The sequence below is a fragment of the Lipotes vexillifer genome, unplaced genomic scaffold, assembly GCF_000442215.2.
Source record: "Lipotes vexillifer unplaced genomic scaffold, Lipotes_vexillifer_v1.1 scaffold970, whole genome shotgun sequence".
Taxonomy (NCBI): domain Eukaryota; kingdom Metazoa; phylum Chordata; class Mammalia; order Artiodactyla; family Lipotidae; genus Lipotes; species Lipotes vexillifer.
The window spans coordinates 813,582-835,075 of NW_006783115.1; the positions used below are offsets into that span (position 1 = coordinate 813,582).

Genomic DNA, 21,494 nt, shown 5'->3' on the forward strand with positions numbered 1-21,494 from the left:
GTACATAGTGGTCTAGTCTATTAATAAAGATCTGGGGAGATCACAGTCTCTCTCATTTGTCTGTTCTGGTGAAGTCCAGTAGTTTTGCTCATCTGAAATCTCCCTCTTATGCCTAACAGCATGGCTTCCTTACCTATGTGTTCCTAAACCATATTTGCACTTCACTTTGACTAAACAACCAATTGACCGATTGACTGACTTCTCTCGTTTGTCCATTTATTCATTCATCCTCAAATCTTTTGGTGTCCACTCTGTGCCAGGCATCTATGAGGTGCTACAGAGCTGAACAAGGCCAGTTTGATCTGCACAGGCTATAGGGAGGAGGGCGATGATGAAAAGAACACATAAACACATATTTTAAACATGTGGTAAGCGGCAAGGCAGTGATGGAGAATAACAAGGGTGGGAACCAACCCAGAGAAGGTGGTCGGGGAAGGATGCTTGATGTTTGAGCTGAGAGCTGATGTATATAATTACAACCCATTTTTTTTTGGATTTCGTAATTCTGATTGTATCATTATGATCAGCCCTAGGTTATAAGGACTCAGAGGGCAGGGACTAGGTTTTCGTGTTGTGCTTAGTGTAAAGACGTAGGCATCACGGTTGATGTTGAGGAAGATCTGGAAATCTCATGTATGATTGCAACAAGTCTCTCTCTGTAGAAAAGCTATCCACAAGCTATTACCTTTCTTAAATATCAGAGTAGACTAGAGCAAGTTTAGTGTTACCATTTGTTAAGGGTCCACTCTTGTCTGGGTTCCCACTCTCCTTTACTTTATAGTTGTTGCATGTATCGCGTCTATAAACATTAAAGTAGTTTTGGAGTATCTCCTGGACATTTAGAATATTGTGACATTCTAAATCTCCTTTGGGGAATATTGATTATTGTTTGTTTGTTTTGTTTTAATATTCTTAAGCAATCCATCTGGTTAGATTCAGGCTGTCAGTTTTGTCTTGCCTTCTGTGGGTCCAACGCCAGATCATTTCCCTAAGATTTTTTGTTGCTTCTTTGGGTTGGCCTGAGCATGTGCAGTGTATTACACACTGAATTAGGAAGCCGCTTCTCCTGCTCTTTCCTTTTGGGGATATCTTCCCCGGTCTCTGGCTCCCAGGGGCTTCTTTCTTCAGTTCTTCTGGTCAAAAAGATGGCGTTCTTTCAGAATTTAGCCTGCTGCCCTGGTGCATTGTTCTGAATGACTGATCCTGACCTTGGGATGAAGTGGTGAGGAAAGAGAGAGAAAACACCCCATGGATTCTCCCTCACGTTATCCACATCACACTGGCCCCTATTCCCAGTTCTTCTATCCAAAGGGATGGGTTTTCTCTTGTGGTCCTAGGTACCTGTGTTGTTTCTGTGTCATATGAAAGCAGTTTTATGGCTGGGGTGACCTGGGGGCAAGGCTGGGAGAGGAAAAAGAGAAAAAAGAGGATTCTCCCCACATTCTTCTGCTCACAGGGCCCCATGTCTCCATGCTTTGGCTAGAAAGATGGGCTCCTCTGGGATGTTTATTCTCCATGCCCACTGCATAGTTGCTAGATTCTGCCCACTTTCAAGGCAAAACTAGGAGATGAAGGAAACTCACCCTATTAGTCATTCTTCAAATTTTTACTTTCCTTCCCTTTTCACCTGCTGTTATTTATTTGTTTTAATCCTGAGATAATTAGTTGTCTTTTGCATTTTTCCCAGAGTTTGGGGCTGTAATCAGTGCTCCTAAGATGGGCTTTCTCCATCATGGCCAGACCCAGAACTGGCATGGGTATTTTAGAAATGTCAACTCACTAGACCCTCAAAACAATCCTCTGAGGTAGGTGATACTGTCCCCATTTTTTTTTTTTTTTTTTTTTTTGCGGTACGCGGGCCTCTCTCCATCGTGGCCTCTCCCGTTGCGGAGCACAGGCTCCGGACGTGCAGGCTCAGCGGCCATGACTCACGGGCCCAGCCGCTCCGCGGCATGTGGGATCTTCCCGGACCAGGGCACGAACCCGTGTTCCCTGCATCGGCAGGCGGACTCTCAACCACTGTGCCACCAGGGAAGCCTGATACTGTCCCCATTTTACAGGTGAGGAAACAGAGGTTCAGAGAGGTGAAGCCAGGTTCTAAACTCTCAGCTGATGGCCATTCTCATGCTACCTGGTGTCTTGCCTAAAGCCGCTTCATGGTGTCAAAGCTGCTTACCTGGGCCCCTTATCTCCCCTACTCCACTAGGGCACCCTTGGGGTCAGGGCCCACATCCTCCTCGTCCTTCATCTATAAAATGGGGAAATACTGGTATCTGCCTTGTAGCACCATTGTAAGGATTAGATTCGGTAATATAAGTGTTTAGAATAGGGCCTGGCACACAGTAGACTCTCAGTGAAGTGTGACTGGGGTCATTGCCACTGCTATTATTTTTTCCTTGTATATTGGACATTTCTCAGCACAATGACTGGCATACTGTAGGGCTCAGTAAATATTTATTGAGTTCAGTCACTTGTGAAACCATTTTATCCTTAACCACAGTGTGTGTTTCTTTGTCGTTTCTCTTTCAGAAATACATTAGCATTTCGGGCCATTATTCCTTTTACTCCCCCAGTTGCTGACACCGCCCAGAGGATGCTCCCAGGGGACTGAGTGTCCTGTTCCCATTCTCCGCCCTTTTTCAGTGTTCTTCTGCTGCTGCTTCTTTTTTTTTTTTTGCTCAGATGAACCTCTCCCACTTCTTCCTTAGCGTCCTCCACCACGAGAGGAAGAAAGCAGTTCTCAGTTCAAATTTTGCCATTTTTCACTTAATAACAGTATAGCTTTAGAACAAGTAAAACTTAGACCCTCCCTGCCCCCTGCAAATCTCATCTGTACCTTCTGAATAATTGCTTCTATCTGTGAAAATTAAAAATACAGGCAAAATATTGAGCGTGGTGCAGGGCACAGAGTAAGTCCTTTAAAAATGTTAGTTTCCTTATTAACCCCTGATAGTATAATATACAGAAGTTCTGACTGCAGCATACAAGGAGTTACTCCAGATGTGAGAGGAGTTATGGTCCAGATACAGTTGGCAAGAAGCTGCCCAAGGCTTCTAACACCTCATAAGTGCTTGCTGCATAATAAGTGCTCAATAAATATTTGTGGGATGAGTAAGCCACTGCACGACGCAAGCTCGGTGCCTTGTCTGTCAGCATCAGACTGCCCTTCGGGGTGAGTAGCCGTGAGTGTCTGCGTTGCTAATATCTAGACACTCTTAGTTCCATCTCAGTCTCTGATTTTTTAAATCAGTTTAAAAGGTTTAATTATTGTTTAGACCTGGAGGGATTTATTTTATTTTATTTTTTTTCTGTCCGTGGGCCTGTCACTGTTGTGGCCTCTCCTGTTGCGGAGCACAGGCTCCGGACGCGCAGGCTCAGCGGCCATGGCTCATGGGCCCAGCCGCTCCGCGGCATGTAGGATCTTCCCAGACCGGGGCACGAACCCATGTCCCCTGCATCGGCAGGCAGGCTCTCAACCACTGCGCCACCAGGGAAGCCCAGGAGGGATATTTTTAAATTTTTCATTTTTTTTTTTTACCTCTGGGCTCAGCAGCATCTCTTTTTGGAAATGTCCTTTGGAAGCATCGTCAACGTGGTGTTTGGGCTCCGGTGGCAGCCTGAGTGCCAGGAAAGGTTAGCTGCTGTGGGGCTGGACCCATTTGGGTTGGCTTCTTTCAGATCAAGCCAGCAAATATTTATTGGTGCCAGTGTTGTGCTAGGGCCTGAGATGGTATGAGGAGATGGAAAGTGTCAGAATGTGGCCTCTGTCCTCCAGGAGTTGGTGGTCTAACTGCAGATACGGGCAGGTCCTCAGCTCAGATGCAGTGGGCTCGCGTCCTCCTAAGGGGTGGTCATCAGTACCGTCAGAGCACAGAGGGCACTGTCCTTTGGATAAAGCCTCAGCTTCCCACCTTGGCCCACAGGTCCCAGCCTGCCACCACCCTCCTCAGTTCCCCCCCGGACCCTCTATACTCTGGCCCCTCTCCTTTCCTCCAGTGGGCCCCATCCTTGGATATGCGTGTCCTGGTTGGGGCACCTGCCTCTCTTTCTTTGCCTAATTAACCACTGCTCATCCTCCAGACCCCAGCTCAGGGGAGCCTCTTCCCAGCTCCCTCTCAGCTCCCTCTGTTCTAACTAAATAATTGAAGTGTGAGTCCATACTTAATGCTTGCTTCCTCTTCTAGATCCGTGATGGACGTTATATGTATAAGGAGAAGATAATAGGAGCCATGTATGTAATTTAAAATCTTCTAGTTGTCACAATAAAAAAGAAACAGGTGACATTAATTTTTTATTCTGTTAAAGTATACATAACATCAAATTGCCCATGTTAACCATTTGAAGGGGGCAGTAAGTACTTTCACAATGTTGTATAATCATCACCACTATCCCTCCCTAGAACTTTGTCTCATCATCCCAAACTGAAACTCTGTAACCATTAAACAACTCCAGCCCCTGGCAACCACCATTCTACTTTCCGTCTGTGTAAAGTTGACTAGGGACCTCATACAAGTGGAAACACAATGATATTTGTCCTTTTGTGAATGGATTATTTCACTTAGCTCGTTTTCAAGGTTCATCCATGTTGTAGCATGTATTACAATTTCATCTGTTTTTATGGTTGAATAATATTCAGTTGTGTGGATGGACCACATTTTTTTTTTCCCATATCCTCACTAATGCTTGTTATTTCTTGTCTTTTTTTTTTTTAACATCTTTATTGGAGTATAATTGCTTTACAATGGTGTGTTAGTTTCTGCTTTATAACAAAGTGAATCAGTTATACATGTACATATGTTCCCATATCTCTTCCCTCTTGCGTCTCCCTCCCTCCCACCCTCCCTATCCCACCCCTCTAGGTGGTCACAAAGCACCGAGCTGATCTCCCTGTGCTATGTGGCTGCTTCCCACTAGCTATCTGTTTTACGTTTGGTGGTGTATATATGTCCATGCCACTCTCTCACTGTGTCACAGCTTACCCTTCCCCCTCCCCATATCCTCAAGTCCATTCTCTAGTAGGTCTGTGTCTTTATTCCCGTCTTGCTCCTAGGTTCTTCATGACCTTTTTTTTTTTTTCCCCTTAGATTCCATATATATGTGTTAGCATACGGTATTTGTTTTTCTCTTTTCTGACTTACTTCACTCTGTATGACAGACTCTAGGTGGATGGACCACATTTTGTTTATTCATTCGTCTGTTGATGGGCCTTTGAGTTGTTTCTACCTTTTGGTTATAGTGAATAATGCTGCCGTGAACATCAGTGTGCAAGTATCTGTTTGAGTCCCTGCTTTCAATTATTTTGGATATATACCTGGGAGTAGAATTCCTGGATCATATGGTAACTCTATGTTTAATGTTTAAGGAATGACACTAAATTTAACAATATATTTTATGTTATCCAGTATTTCCAAAAAACGTAACCCTTTCAACATGTAGTTAATATAAAAATTGTTAATGAGGTTTTTTTAAACTTCTTTTTCATGCTAAGTCTTCATAATCTGGTTTGTAGGGTATAAATTCTATGCGGATGGAGAAGCCGCTGGTTTTTTTGTACGTAGTGGGTGTCTAATCTAAAAGATGAACGTACATAGCTGCCTGGGGAATGAAAGAGAATTACAGCTAACCAACAAGAGCAACAGTCATGACAATGAGGGCAGGTAGACTGCAAAGTGCTTTATTTTCATGAATTCTCAAAACAACCCTACGGAGTGGGTGCTTTTATCATTCCCTTTTGAGATACACAAAGCGCAGTTCAGAGAGGTTAAGCACTTGACTCCAGGTCACACAACTTGTAATTAGTAGAGCCGGGATTCAAACTCAGTTGGGTTCTGCCATTCAGGGACAAGGAGTTATCACAGGAGGTGCTAAATCTAGAGGTCTCCGAAAAGCCCTCTGGTGCCCAAGGAGGTGTCTGCCTCGGTTAAGAGGGGTGACAGAGGTTAATAAAAGTTTTCCCAACATCTTTTTCCTGGAAGCATCCACATTTCTGTCTATGTGGGTAACCTGAACAGATTGACTGCCTGCCACACCAGGCTCTAAAGCTTTCACAAGCAATTTCCCCGCAGAGGGAAATTGGGAGAGAAATGAGAGCAGGTGCGGGTCCCACTGAATTCTGCACGGTGAGGGAAAAGGCAGGAGGATTAAGAAAACCTGCTGTACTAGTCAGTTGTCTGGAGATAAAAATAGGCTGCCTTGCCGCACCTAAGGTCATCTAATGCCACCTTCTGCTTTCTTGAATTTTCCAACACAAGAAGTTATAGAACTAATATAACACCTGTCACTCAAAGGGAGGCAGAGTGATGGAGCGACAGAGAGTTCTGGAATTAGAAGCATCTCAGAAAGCATCCTTCTCCGGTGTGGCTTGTCCCTGTGTGGATTCTCTCCTGCCGCATCCCTGGGAACTGGTCTGAGCCCGATGGGTCCCCCACCTTCTCACCTCCACCTTGTCCCTCAGAGGCCCAGGGGACAGTCCATCCTTCTGCAGGGTGCTGGGGCGGGGCAAAGACACAGCTATTACTCAGAGGACATAGAGCCAGAAGGAGGCAGGATCAAGATAAGGGCATCTTCCTACTCTTTTTATTTTGTCACCAGGCCTTTATTTCTCAAGACTTTATCTTTGCAGGGCAGCCCTTGGCATGAATAGGATTTTAGCTGTGTTAAGGTATTTCCCATCTCCCTGCTTGGTGAATTCAGGATGGGTGATACAAACAAGGTTATCAGTCATGGCAGTTAGAATTTATGAAGAATTGATTCAGTCCACAAATATTTATTGAAGCAGTGTATAATTTATGCATTGAGACAAAACAGTCTCTATTTATTTTAAAAATTTCCCCCAGCTTTATCGAGATATAATTGACAAATAACATGGTATAAGTTTTAGATGTACCATATGATACCATATGACGATCTGATATACATATGTGCTGGGGAAAAACATCTGCATTTATTTTTTGCCAAGCACTGTGCTAGGTGCTGGGTGATGCAGTGATGAGAAATCTAGCCCAGGCATCTGTCTTCTTAGAGCTTGTATTCCAGTGGGGAAGACAGATGATAAACAAACAGATAAATAAGTCAGTCTTAATCCTTCATGCATTCTGTATTCATCTCCGTGAATTTGCCTACTCCCTAAAATTTATTCGTAATCCTAAAATCAATACTTGGATTTGTGGAGTGGGGAAAAGTCTGAGTCTCCTGGTGTTCATGTTCTCAGCTGAGGTTCATGCTCTGTCTTCTTGTTTCAGCTCTCATACTGTCAGTGAGGTGTTTTGTTTTTTTTTTTCAAGTTTTTCACATTTTTTGTGCTTTTTGGGGGTGATTTCTCTGTTTAAAATGACCCCTGAGCATAGTGCTGAAGTGCTGTCCAGTGCTTCTGGGCACAAGCAGGCTGCGATGTGCCTTTCCAGAAAATACGTGTGTTATGTAAGATTCCTTCAGGCAGGAGTGACAGTGCTGTTGGCCATGAGTTGAATGTTAATGAAGCAGCAACATAGATATTAAATAACTTATTAGATTCTGTCTTTAAACATAAATATTCATAAAACAAGATTATGTAGGGATCAGTTGATGAAAATGTCACCAGAGGGTCATAGGAACCTAACCTTGTATTTCCACTAGGAGCCATGGTTCAATATTGGCTAATTCAGTGTTTGCAGTGACTTTATATTATAGAATATAACGATGGTGAATAGTGAGAACAGATGATATAAAAGAATAATTCCACTGAGTGGTAAGGGGTGTGAGGAAAATGAAACAGGAGGAGGGGGAGGAGAGAGAGTGGGTAGCAGGGTGGAGGTGATGAACAGAGAACGGTGATGGGCACTCAGCTCCGTGGGAAGCTTGGAACCCAGGAATCCTGGAGTCCAGTGCACTGTGCCATCCACTCCGCTCACCGTTCGTATTAGGCTGTTCAGAGCTGCCGTGTGATGCTGACGGTCACCGGGGTTCAGAGCCACGGTTCCAAGGAGACTGCAGTGTACAGTGTCAGAACCCGTCAATACCTCCAGGGCTTGCTGCCCTATCAAACATTCTCACCGCCAGATTCTCTGGGAGGTGTTTTATTGCAGTTTTCTCCATGCAGATTCTAACTGTGTTACTAACCAGGAAGGGCTTTTTTTCAGTTTAAACTGTCCAACAGATGGTGGTGGTTGCTCTCTTTATTCTGGAGATTGGCTGCATCCCAGTCACAATTTTAATTGTACTTAACAATTAAAACACTAAATATTGTAAAAGAATATACAGCAGAGGGCAAAGAACATGGGGTTTGGAGTCGGATGGACCTGGCACCTTCTACGTGGGTGGACCTAGGGAAGGTCCCTGCTGCTCTGTGGGGCTCAGTCTCTCCATCTGAAAAATGGGGCTGGTAATACATGTCACCCTGCATGGCTATGAGAATTAATTCAGATGTGCTATGTATAGCTGCCAAGAGAATGTGATCTGTGGTCAGAACACCAGGGTTTGGAGCTTGGCCTCAGGCAAGTGTTTTAATTTTCCAAAGCCTTAATTTCCTCACCAACCCCACAGGGTTGTAGTGAGAATTAAACGAAATAAGGCATCAGGGTGAGAGATGGCGGGGCAGCAGTGGGGTGTACAGTAAGCACTCAATGAACGTTAGCTATGGCTGTGGTTGAAGGTGCTTTGCTGGGACTTCCCTGGCAGTCCAGTGGTTAAGACTCCGTGCTGTCACTTCTGAGAGTGCGAGTTCGATCCCTGGTTGGGGAACTAAGATCCCACAAGCTGCAGGGCGTGGCCCCCCCCAAATATAAATTAATTAATTAATTAAAAAATAGTACTCTTAAAAATTGCTTTGTTAAACACTCATTAGGATGACAATAATAATATTAATAATAAATAAATAAATAGAAATAACAAGAGTTGGCTAAGATTGGGAGAAATCAGACCCTAGTATATTGTTGGTGGGACTATAAAATGGTGCAGCCACTGTGGAAAACAGTTTGGTGGTTTCTCAGAAGGTTAAACAGAATTACCAGGTGAGCCAGCAATTCCACTCCTAGGTATATACCCCAAAGAATTGAAAGCAGTTGTTCAAAGAAATACTCGTATGCAAATTATCATAGCAGAGCTGCTCACAATAGCCAAAAAGTGGAAACAGCCCTTATGTCCATCAACTCATGAATAGATGAACAAAATGTGTTCTACCCATATCATGGAATATTATTCAACCATAAAGAGGAATGAGATTCTGATACAGGCTACAACGTGAATGAGCCTTGAAAACATGATACAAAGTGAGAGAAGCCAGTTACAAAAGATCACTTATTGTATGATTCCGTTTGTACAAAACATCCAGAATAGGTAAATCCATAGAGACAAAAAACAGATTAGTGGTTACCAGAGTCTGAGAGAAGGGGGTGAGGTGGGGAGTGAATGTTTAGTAGGTATGGGATTTTTGGGGGGTAGTGATGGAAATTTTTTAGAATTGATACAGACAACATTGTTAATGTACTAAATGTCACTGAATTCTGCACTTAAAAATGGTTGGTGTGAATTTCACCTCAATACAATTTTTTTTTTTTTTTATAAAAAGGAGCTTTGTTAGAACAGAAAAACTACCCTAAAGTTCGTGACCAAACGTTAATCTGGCTAGATCTCCTGGTGGATAATAAAATCGCAAAGGCCTCGTAGGGCAGGACCTAGGAAGCATTACTGGGTCAGAGCCCAAGCTCCCTGCCCTGGCCCATCTCCCAGATGACCTGCACAGACTGGGGTCAGTGCATTTGTTTGGTCCAGCTTGGGGACATCCTGGGTTGGAGACGGTGCCCAGCGGGACCCACAGTTTGGCCGGATGCCAAGCTCATTAATGCGGTCTTAGATTAAGATTCTTGCCACTGTTGAATTGCTTTGGCAATGGTGTGTTTTTCATTTGTCCTTATTTGCTTCTTTTTGCAAGTACTACAAACCAGAAACTTGAAAATTCGTCCTGGATTTCAGGTTTCACTCTTTCAGGGATTGTGTCTATAGTGAGTATCATATTTGACTTTTTTTTGAAGGGTCAGATGGCATTGCCCTAAATGCTGATCCGAAAGGTCTGTGTAAAATGGTTCAGCCTTTCAAGGGCCTTCTGGCTGTGTCTCCACTTCCTGAGAGCATTGGGAGGCTCCTAGAAAAATTGGGATGGTGAGGGGTACAGACCTGTATTGGAAACCCCACTGTATCACTTATCAGCTGTGTGACCTTGGGCCACTCAGTCTCTCAGATGATCCTCCCTTTCCTCCACTGTAACATGAAGACAGTAGCAGAATTTTCTCCAAAGGGTCTTGTGAGGATAATGTGAAGTGATGCATGTAAAATACTTAGAATACTCTTTGGTGCATAGTAAGTGCTCAATAGACAGTAACTCTTGTTAGTGTTAATAATAATTATTATTGTTACTATTTTTTTGCTTTACCAATGACTCCAGTGAAATATTTTCAGCCAGCATCTAAAAGTTCTGTTTTTTTTTTTTTTTTTTTTGCGGTACTAGGGCCTCTCACTGCTGTGGCCTTTCCCATTGTGGAGCACAGGCTTCGGACGCGCAGGCTCAGCGGCCATGGCCCATGGGCCCAGCTGCTCCGCGGCATGTGGGATCCTCCCAGACCGGGGCACGAACCCGCGTCCCCTGCATCGGCAGGCGGACTCGCCACCAGGGAAGCCCTAAAAGTTCTGTTTCTTGCCAGAAAGTTGTGAGGATTAAACTAACAAGTGTTTTGAAATATTCACAAAAGTTACAAGCAGGGGTGATTCTGGAATAGTAGCATGTATGCATTCTGATGCTGGCACTGAAATTCGGACAAAGTCCAAGCCAGACGTTTGCCTGTTTTTAAAATGTTAATGGAAAGGGACAAAGAAGTTAGTCACTTGCCTAGACTTTCTGAAATCACTTTCTCCCTTGAGAATGGCTTTTATTTCTCTTGGTCACTTATCAGAGAATGTCAAAAGAAAAATCCCTGCACCTTGGAATGTCTTTAATCAATCCTTAGACCTTTCATTTCTTAAAACCTATTCCCTTCTCCCCACCCCATTCAAGACTTGAAATAAAATGATTTTCCAGAAACAGATGACAAGATAGCAAGGGCTATGATTAATGACCCCCAGAGCACCTTGGTGCCACACCTTCCCTATTTAAAATGAAAAATTACCCTCTTGCCTCAGACTTTATTAAAAAGAGCATCAAAAGAGAGAGGGGAAGAGTTGATGTAATGTAGCCCATCAGTGAAACACTTCTGAAGCGTCGGCAGAGAGAAGTTGAATCCCTGTCAGTTGAGCGGCTGGCAATTTGGTTAATGAAATGAGGCTTTTCGCTTCTGCATCCCCAAACTTCTGATTTTTTAATGTAAGGGTGAAGAAGAGAATTTGATGGAGAAGGGAGTTTGGAAAGAGTAAAGCTTTTCTTCCACTCTTTTTATCTCTCAGACTTTGAAACTTTAGGACAGCGATCATTGGGACCAACTCAGTGCTTCCTTGAATCTCATGGAGTTGTGTGTGTGTGTGTGTGTGTGTGTGTGTGTGTTTGTGTTTGGAGGAACTGTAGGCTGTTGGGGGCAGTGGGTCCCAGCTCAACTTCAGATGCCATGTGATAAAGGGGAAGTGTGAAGGTGAAGGTTACTGCCAACTATGGGACTTTATAGAACTCATTTATAAAACAGATCAGTAACATCTACCTTACAGGGCAGGTAAGACAAGCACTAAATCCCCTAACTGGGCCTGGCAGGGCCCTCCAAATGCTAACTTTTCTATCATAACTCCACAGTCCGTATTCAGTAAATGTTGTTGACTCCTGGTTGAAGGCTCTGTTAGTCTCCTTGGTCTGCTGTGACAAAACCACTACAAACTAGGTAGCTTGAAACAGCAGAAATGTATTCTCTCCCAGTTCTGGGGGGCTTGAAGTCTAAAATCAAGGTGTTGGTAGAGAAGAATCAAGGAGAAGGCCGTAGGGGAGAATCTGTCCCATGCCTCTCTCCCAGCTTCTGGTGGCTGCTGGCGATCCTTGGCTTGTAGCTGCGTCACTGCGATCTCTGCCTCTGCCTTCACATGGCCTCCTCCTCTGTGTGTCCTTTCCTCTTCTTAAGGACACCAGTCGTTGGGTTTAGGGTGCGCCCTAATCCACTGTTCCCTCATCTTAACTTGTTTACATCTGCAGAGACCCGATCTGCAAATAAGGTCACATTCACTGGCACTGGGGGTTAGGGCTTCACCATAGCTTTTGGGAGGGATACAATTCAACCACAATAGGGACACAGTGGCTTTTTTTTTTTTTTTTTTTTTTTTTTTTTTTTTTTTTGCGGTACGTGGGCCTCTCACTGCTGTGGCCTTTCCCGTTGCGGAGCACAGGCTCCGGATGCGCAGGCTCAGCGGCCATGGCTCATGGGCCCAGCCGCTCCACGGCATGTGGGATCTTCCCGGACCAGGGCACGAACCCGTGTCCTCTGCATCGGCAGGCGGACTCTCAACCACTGCGCCACCAGGGAAGCCCAGACTCAGTGGCTTTTGATATCACGGGTTTGCTTCCAGTAGGGGATGGCAGCTGGCCAGATCAGGGACACAGGCCCTGAAGGCCTGGCACTATATATCCACATCTACCTCATTTAGTCCTTACTGGCGTCACGTAACGTAGGTGGTTTTACTCCCATTTTCACTAACATTTATGCAGCATTGGGCTGTGTGCCAGAGACAGTGCTAAATGTCCTGCTTGTATGGTCTTATTTAATCCTCAGCATAATCCTAGGGGAAAGCTCTAATGTGATCTCCATTTTACAGATGAAGAAACTGAGTCACAGCAAAGGTTAGGGCAAGTTCATTTCTAAACATTATGTTGCAAAGTCCAGGGTGTTCTGTGCATATAAAAACTTCCACTTCCTTGATTGATGTTTGCTTAGAATTTATTCTTGTTCTTGCTGTTCAGAAAGCAAGTCTTCCAAATGTGGAGGCGTCCCTTCTCCTTCTGAGGGAGTCAGTCAGTGGGTGATGTGTTCATTACCTGTAATTCAGGGCCATGGGCTCTCTGCTCTGGAGATTCAGGGATCAAATGGGAGAGGAGACAAAAGGTGAACATGATTAAATCATGGCATGTCTTTCTTTTTTTTCTAATTTATTTATTTATTTTTGGCTGTGTTGGGTCTTCGTTGCTGCGTGCAGGCTTTCTCTAGTTGCGGCCAGCGAGGGCTACTCTTTGTTGCGGTGCGTGGGCTTCTCATTGCGGTGGCTTCTCTTGTTGCGGAGCACAGGCTCTAGGCACACGGTCTTCAGTAGTTGTGACACGCAGGCTCTGTAGTTGTAGCTTGCGGACTCTAGAGCACAGTAGTTGTGGCTCATGGGCTGTAGAGCGCAGGCTCAGTAGTTGTGGCACACGGGCTTAGTTGCTCTGCGGCACGTGGGATCTTCCTGGACCAGGGATCGAACCCGTGACCCCTGCACTGGCAGGCGGATTCTTAACCACTGTGCCACCAGGGGATGCCCCTGGCATGTCTTTCTTAAAAAAAAAAAAATTCTAAGAGGAGTCTGACACTCTTGGACAGACTTGGGAGGTTTTAGAATCTCCCGACCACTTCTCTCAGCCTAGAAAAATAACTTCTTCTTGAGCAGTTCTCCCAGAATTTCCTGGGAGCAAAAGAGGAGAAGGTAAAATTCTACTGCGTCCTGGGCATCGCTACCCAGATGTCCTGCAGGAACCTCAGATTTGGCTGGTGTGACCCTGAACTTGCCCCCCCGCCCCCCGCCCTGCCCTGCGCTCCATCTCCTTCTGTGTTTTCCATTGCTGTGATGCATGCCCCCAGCCACCATGTGACCCAGGGGTGGGGGGAACCGGAACATCAGCCTTGGCTTGGTGTCATGCTCAAGGGCGCAGATCACCAGCCCAGCTGTCCTCTCCAACTGTATCGCCTTGAGTGAGTCATTTAAACTCTCTGTGCCTCAGTTTCCTCGTCTATAAAATAGAGTGATTTTTGTCTACTCTGTAGGATTGTTGTGTGGCTATTAACTTGATACAAGCCAATGACTTGGAACAGCAGCATCAGGAACATAGTAAGTGCTCAGCAGACGACAGCTATTCGTTTCTCCTCCTCTTATACTAGTCACCCCACTCGTCTCCATCTCTGCTGCCACAGCTCCACTCCTGGTTCCCATCATCTCCCATCCAGGTGCCTTCAGCAGCCTCAGGCTGGGCTCCTGAGGCTGCCGTTGACCTGTACGATCCTTTCTCCTTTCACCCCCAGCCCCACGCCCAGCCCGTGCCCCTCGTGCTCACGCAGTTGGAGGGCTGGCTTCAGACACGTCTTTCCACAGCACTCATCTGGTCATGTCCCCTATGCACAGTGGGTCCCACTGAGCGAGAACGGATGCTCACACAGCCCTGCACCAGGGCCTCTGGGACAGCTTTAATCACAAAGGGACAGAGAGAGTAGTCAGTGCACGCATTCTGGGCCAGCACCCTGCGTCCTGCAGGAGCCCGTGGCAAATGGACTCCATCCCTTGGGCTCTGGTTTGTAAGCCACGGGATCAGGGATGCGCCAGCATGGCCACTGGTATGAGCGGGGCCTGGGGTGTAACAGTGATGTGATGGAAAGAACCCTGGCCTCCAGCCCTAACCCACTTCTCAGCATTTTCCCACTGGGAGAGCCAGCCCTTCTCTCAGCGTAATCAGGGGTTTGGGGCCCAGGCCTTGTGGATATAACAGTATGGCCAAGCAGGAACTTGGCCTCCATGCTACCATCATTTATGGCGTGCCAGCCCCTCCTTGGGCATGACTGTGGGGCTGGGGTCCAGGCCTGGAGCTTACAGCTGCATGGTGGTAGACCAGAGCTTCCCCCTTGCTTATTACTGGGTTTGCTGGCCTTGAGCCCTGGGCTGTGTCAGGTTTCCAGGAGCTCTGCAGGAGGCCACTGCAGGGGATCAGTCACCATCCCCTTCCACTTAGCAGAGCAAATCCCTGGACGGTCCACCTTTGCCCTCCTTTCCAGCCTCAGCTTGGATTTCTTCCTCCTTCGGAATATCTCCAGCCACACTGAACTGCTTGCAGTCCAGACTCGCCACGTGCTGCCGTCTCCTGGCCCTTGGCCCTGCTGTTCCCTCTGTCCTCATCCTTCGTCCTGCACCCTCCCTTCTGCGCCTTTCCTAGGATGTTCTTCATCCTCAAGAGCTGGGCTTCGGTGTCTTCCCCTCCGGGATGCCTTTCCCCGTCCCTCCCCAGAAAGCTGGCTTCCTCCCCTCTGCTCTCACTCACCTGCACTTTCTCTAACATTGGATTCCCGGTTCCATATTGTGAGTACTTACATTTATTCAAGCCAGCTGAAACTCACAGAACATACAATTGACCATTTAAAAGTGAACGATTCCACAGCATTTAGTGCATTCACAGCGTTGTGCAACCATCACCTCTGTCAAGTTCCAGAACATTTTTATCACCCGAAAAGGAAACTCTGTACTCATTAAGCAGTTGCCCCCCATTCCTTCTTTCCCCCACCCCAGCCCCTGGAAACCACTAGTCTGATTTCTTTCTTTATGGATTTGCCTATTCTGGACATTTCGTGTAAGTGGAATCATACACTATGTGACATTTCATGTTCGGCTGATTCCACTTGACATCGTGTTTTTGAGGTTCATCCAAATTGTAGCCTGTATCAGTAGTTCATTCTTTTTGATGGTGGAATCATATTCCGTTGTATGGACATACCACATTTACTTTATCCATTTGTCAGTCGATGGGCATTTGGGTTGTTTCTACCTTTTGGCTGTTGTGACTGGCATTGCTGTGAACATTCACATACAGACATTTGAGTGCTGCTTTCAATTCCTTTGCACCTGGGAGTGCAGTTGCAGTGAGTGCTTATTTCATCATTGATCTTCCCACTGGCCTGTGAACATCTCGAGGACAGGGGAGACAGACGCCCGACCCCAGGTGCTGGTATAGCGGATGCCTGGGGAGCAGGCTAGATGAATCCCAGGCATCCAGAATAGACGTCTCACTCATCCTCAAGCCCCCGCCCATTTGTCTGCATCATCATGTAGTCCAGGCTCTGTGTTGACAGCTCGACTCATTTTATCTCATTAACTCGCTCCTTGCTTCACTCTGATATTTGCTCAAATGCCCACTGTCACGTCTGCATCCTTTTCTGATTGAAGTAGCCCCAATACTCCTTTTTGGTGCCCACGTCCAGCTTTCTTTTCCTCCCTAGCATTTATTATCACTGACATATTATGGGCATTATATTATATATGACATCTTATAAGTAATATAATGTTACTTTTTTTGTTCATCCCCTTTTCTTCTCCGTTTCCTTACCAAGAACATGAGCTCTGTGAGGACAGGAACTTTCGTCTCTTTTGTTCATTGCTGTATCCCGGTGCCTAGAACAGTGCCTGGTATACAGGAAGAGTTCAAATATTTGTGAAATATACTTGGGTGAATGAATGTGTTTAATCCTCACTGCACCCTCCGAGGGAGCCATGATTATTCATTCTCATTTTACAAACCCCCAGAGTCTCAGAGAGGTCAAGTAACTGGCCCAAGATCACAGAGCTGATCAGCGGTGGAACCAGAGTTCTAAGCTGGATCTCTCTGAGTCGCAGTCCCATATTCTTTTCACTTCACTCAAGGGAGCATGAGCTCTAGCGATAACGCCCAAGGTACTTCCCTGTGGCCTTGGAGTGTGGTATGTGATTAAGATAACTTACAAAAATAGATTTACTTTCTTACACGTTTTACTTAGGCTCATTTGCCAATGTGTTTGTATTTCCTGAGCAAATACATCAATCCAGAGCTTGCTGGGTGAATCAAGCGGATCTGGGCTTGATTCTCTGTCTGCCCCCAGCTCTCAGAGCTATTCAGCCTCTCTGAACATCACCTTCCGAGAGGTACACAGGGAGGTGACGTCACCTGGTGCCGTGTTCAGCTCTCAGCACAGGTGTATACGCTTTAAACGGGAGGTAGCAACGCATCACCATGGTGTTGAGAATTACAGTACAATCAGCTAACGTTTATGGAGGGCCTGCTGAGTGCCAGGTGCTGGGCTCAGCACACTGCTTGTGTTATTGCATTTGATCCTCATAATATTCCCTCGGAGCAGGTCTACTATTTTCCTGTTTCACTGCTGATAAAGCTAAGACTCCGAGAAGTTTGATGAGTGTCCGAGGTCACACGGCCAGGAAGCAGGAGAGCCAGAATTAGGGCCAAGTCATCTGACTCCAGAGCTGGCTCTCTTAGTTCCTGGGCTAATGTGTATGTGTAAATATTTGAGAATCGACACACCATAGTGATGGTGATTTTGGTAGAATGTTCTGGCAAAGTCTGGGAGGAAGGAAAAGGGAGACTCTTGCCAGAAGTAGCCCTTGCTCCAGCTCCTGCTTCCATTTTGCTGATTATGACGGTCCAGGGTCTTCGGTGAATGCAGGTCCCACTGTCCTAGAGGCCCTGTGCCCTCGTTGTTGAGTTGGCCAAGATCCTGGGTTTGAATCCGAGAGGCCAGCTCCCATCTCTGCTGTAACCTTGGAAACATCTTCATCTCTACACATACATTTCCTTATCTACAAAGTAGAGATCAAAATGGCCCTTTGCACACAGATTTATGAAAATTAAGTAAGATGTGGAAGAGTCTCAATATAACAAATGAAGAAAACAGATGACAAACCATTAAATAAGATCTTATGGGGTTTCTTTAAAAAAAAAAAAAAAAAAAAAGCACAGCAACCCAGCTGGCAGCCTCCACAGCCAAGCATTAATAGGCAGGATGGCTAGGCTGTAGAACAACACTGCCTTTTTCCTTATCCGAATTTTCTAATTTTTCTATAATGAATATGTTATAACAAAATGAGTTGTTTTTAATTTAAAAAGGGGCAGTGAGTCAGTGTTCATGAAAGCACTTTGTAAACTGTCAAATGCTCTATAAATTAGCTCTTGTTATGGTCCTTATAGTAATTATTATTGTTATTGCCAGTCGGCCACGAGTTGGAATTTATTTCAGCTTGGCCTGTGATGGGAGGGCCCACTCGATCGCCCTCTGCCAGGTCCTGCCACGTGGTCCTCTCTCTTTTAAAAAACAAATTTATTTATTTATTTATTTTTGGCTGCGTTGGGTCTTTGTTGCTGCGCGCGGGCTTTCTCTAGTTGTGGCCAGCGGGGGTTACTCTTTGTTGTGGTGCGTGGGCTTCTCATTGCGGTGGCTTCTCTTGTTGTGGAGCACGGGCTCTAGAGCGGAGGCTCAGTAGTTGTGGCTCGCGGGCTCAGCAGTTGTGGCTCGCGGGCTCTAGCGCACAGGCTCAGTAGGTGTGGCACACGGGCTTCGTTGCTCTGCGTCATGTGGGATCTTCCTAGACCAGGGCTCGAACCCGTGTCCCCTGCATTGGCAGGTGGATTCTTAACCACTGCGCCACCAGGGAAGCCCCGTGGTCCTCTCTTGATACCCACTGACTTCTCTCCATCTCTGCTGCCACCACCCAAGTGGAAGCCAGCATCCTCTCTCACCGGGAGCCCTGTGATACCCTTTAACTGGGTTCTCCTTGCCCAAGCAGCAGCCTCAGTGTCTTTGAGAAATGAACTTTATTAGATTTTTTTGGATTAGTTAAATTTTATCTATCTATCATCTATTATCTATTTATCTATCCTCTATTACCTCTCTCTATCTATCTATCTTCCCATTTTGTTGAGAAATAATTGACATACAGCACTGTGTATGTTTAAGGTGTCCATAACGATTTGACTTACATACATGATGAAGGGATGACCACAGTAGGTTTAGTGAACATCCATCATCTCAAATAGATACAAAAGAAAAGAAAAAGAACTAGTTTTTTCCTTGTGATGAGAACTCTTAGGATTTACTCTCCTAACCACTTCCCTGTGTAACAAATGGCAGTATTAATTATATTAATCATGTGGTACAGCGCATCCCTAGTACTTATTTGTCTTATAATTGGAAGTTTGTACCTCTCGCCAGCCTTCATCCAGTTCCCCTCCTCCGCACCCCCTGTCTCTGGTAATGACAAATCTGATCTCTTTTTCTGTAAGTTTGTTTGTCTTTTGAAGTATAATTGACCTACAACACTCTGTTACTTCCTGGTATACAGCATAGTGATTTGAAATTTCTATATATTACAAAACGATCACCACGATAAGTCTAGTTACAGCCTGGGGAATATAGTCAATAATAATGTAATATCTTTGTATGGTGATAGATGCTAACTAGAGAAATGAACTTTAGATCAAAACCCTCAATGGCTTCCTGTTGAACTTGGTATAAAATCCACATGGGCCTGGAGGTCTGCCCTCACCTGTCCCTTCAGCCTCCTGAGCCAGTTTTCTCATTGTCTCGGTGTCTTCGAGAAGACACCGGAAAAGGGACCCAGGAAAGTGCCTGACCTGACTTAGATGGTTTTGGAGCCTGAACGTTTGGTCTCAGTATTTGACCCTTAGGCTTTTACATCTCTTAGCGTAGAGGATGTAGGACTGCACGTTGTAGCCCGAGAGTCTGTATGTGTAGACCAAATACGTATTTGCACTCTTAATACAGCAAATGAGTGAAAAATGTTAGTGAACTATAGAATTTAGTTTTATTTTCTGACTTAGCTTATATCAGGGCTGAAAAAAACCTCAAGTTGCATTCAGGCAGTAGGATTTTTTTTTAGTGCTCCATTTTTTCTAATAAACTGTTGTAAGACAAGAAAATCTCCTTTCTACCTCTATGCTTTTGTCCCTACCAGCCTCCTCGCCTCTCCCCACACCTGCCATGCTCTTTCCTTGGACATTTGAGCTGCGGGCTCCCCAACCCTGGACAGTGGAGGGCAAGGCTGTTGAATGGGGATTATGGTGAGACGGTCAACTAAAGGGTTTCATTCTTTTTGGAGGGGCCAAGTGGGTGTGGTTGAATTTATGTAAAATGCGTACAGCATATCGTGCATAATTTATGTAAACGTGCACACAGCCTACCGTGCATAATTTATGTAAATGTGCATACAGAGCACGCTGTAATCAGCACACGCACGGTGCACAGTGTATACGGTGTAATGCGCGTCTACGGTAATGTGCCTACAGTGTAATTCACCCGCTTTCCCATGGCTCATCTGTCGTCTCTGCTCCTTTGTCCCAACTCAGGAGGCAACCTTACCAAACAAGACTGGACCATCCAGTGGCCCACCACGGAGACGGGGAAGGAGAACAACCCCGTGTGCCCCCCGGAGCCGACCCCGTGGATCCGCACCCACCTCTCCCAGAGCCCCAGGGTCCAGTCCAAGTGCGTCCAGCACTACTGTCACGCCAGCCCCAGCCCAGGGGCCCCCGTGTACACCCACGTGGACAGGCTCACGGTGGACGCCTACCCGGGCCTGTGCCCGCCCCTGCCACTGGAGTCGGGCCACCGGTCCCTGCCTCCGTCGCCCCGGCAGCGGCATACGGTCCGCACCCCGCCGCGCACCCCCAACATCGTCACCACCGTGACCCCGCCCGGCACGCCACCCATGAGGAGGAAGAACAAGCTGAAGCCCCCGGGGACCCCGCCGCCCTCTTCCCGGAAGCTGATCCACCTGATCCCGGGGTTCACGGCCCTGCATCGGAGCAAGTCCCACGAGTTCCAGCTGGGTCACCGCGTAGACGAGGCCCACACGCCCAAGTGAGTGCATTTGGTGGGTTCCCCGGGGGGCGGGCAGCTGAGCCTCCCAGTCAGGGAAGCTTCGAATCAACTTGTATTTCCCTCCTCCAGTTGAATGGAAGGTGGATTTTCCCTAATGGCTGGTCCGGAATTTCCCAGAAATGACCCCTTTTAATACTATTAATGCTGTAAAGTAGGGGTCGGAAAACTATATACCAGGAGCCAAATCTGAATTTATTGCAACGCATCCAGATTCATTCCGTTCTGTTTTGCCTGTGGGTGCTTTCCTGCTACGATGGCCGAGTTGAGTGTGGCCCGAAAAGCCAAAATCTTTACCGTCTGGCCCTTTACAGGAAAAATTGCCAGTCCCTGCAGAGTCTATCCTAGTGCTGCCCCTAGAAATAGGACGCCAGCTGCATACGCGACCTTACGGTTTCTAGTAGCTGCCTTAAAAGAGTAAAAAGAAACAAGTGATATTAACTTTCATGATATGTCATATAACCCAATATAGTAAAACGTGATCATTTCAGCATAGACTCAGTGTAAAGTATTATTACAGAAATACTTTGCATTCTTTTCTCCACACTGAGTCTTTGAAATCTGGAGGGTACTTCACACCAGCAGCTCATCTCAGTTCGTACTGGCCACCTTCCAAGTGTGGACTGGCTGCCTCTGTCAAGTGGCTGCGGTGCTGGATGGTGCGGCTCTGACCGACCCTGTGCCTGGGACTTGCTCTGTGTTTATACCTGAGAAACATGCCCAGATCTGCTGGGGGTGAGAGGGGGCTCAGGGAGCGGATGAGTGGACTGTCAGAGCAAAGGTTGTCCCACAGAAGCTGCAGGTGGGGCCACAGGCACCCAGGGGAGAAAAATCCTGAAAGTTGACATGGGCTGTGCCTGGCTCTTGCTTGCGGGGGCGGTGGGG

The 21,494-nt window shown here is 46.2% G+C and overlaps 1 protein-coding gene across 1 annotated transcript in view; it reads left to right on the forward strand.

Moving 5' to 3' along the window:
* KSR2 (kinase suppressor of ras 2) overlaps positions 1–21,494 on the forward strand; it is a 412,338-nt gene that overhangs the window by 133,989 nt on the left and 256,855 nt on the right. The window contains exon 4 of the mRNA XM_007455851.1: positions 20,078–20,591. Coding sequence (XP_007455913.1) covers positions 20,078–20,591 — 514 coding nt within the window. The remainder of the gene's footprint in view (positions 1–20,077; positions 20,592–21,494) is intronic.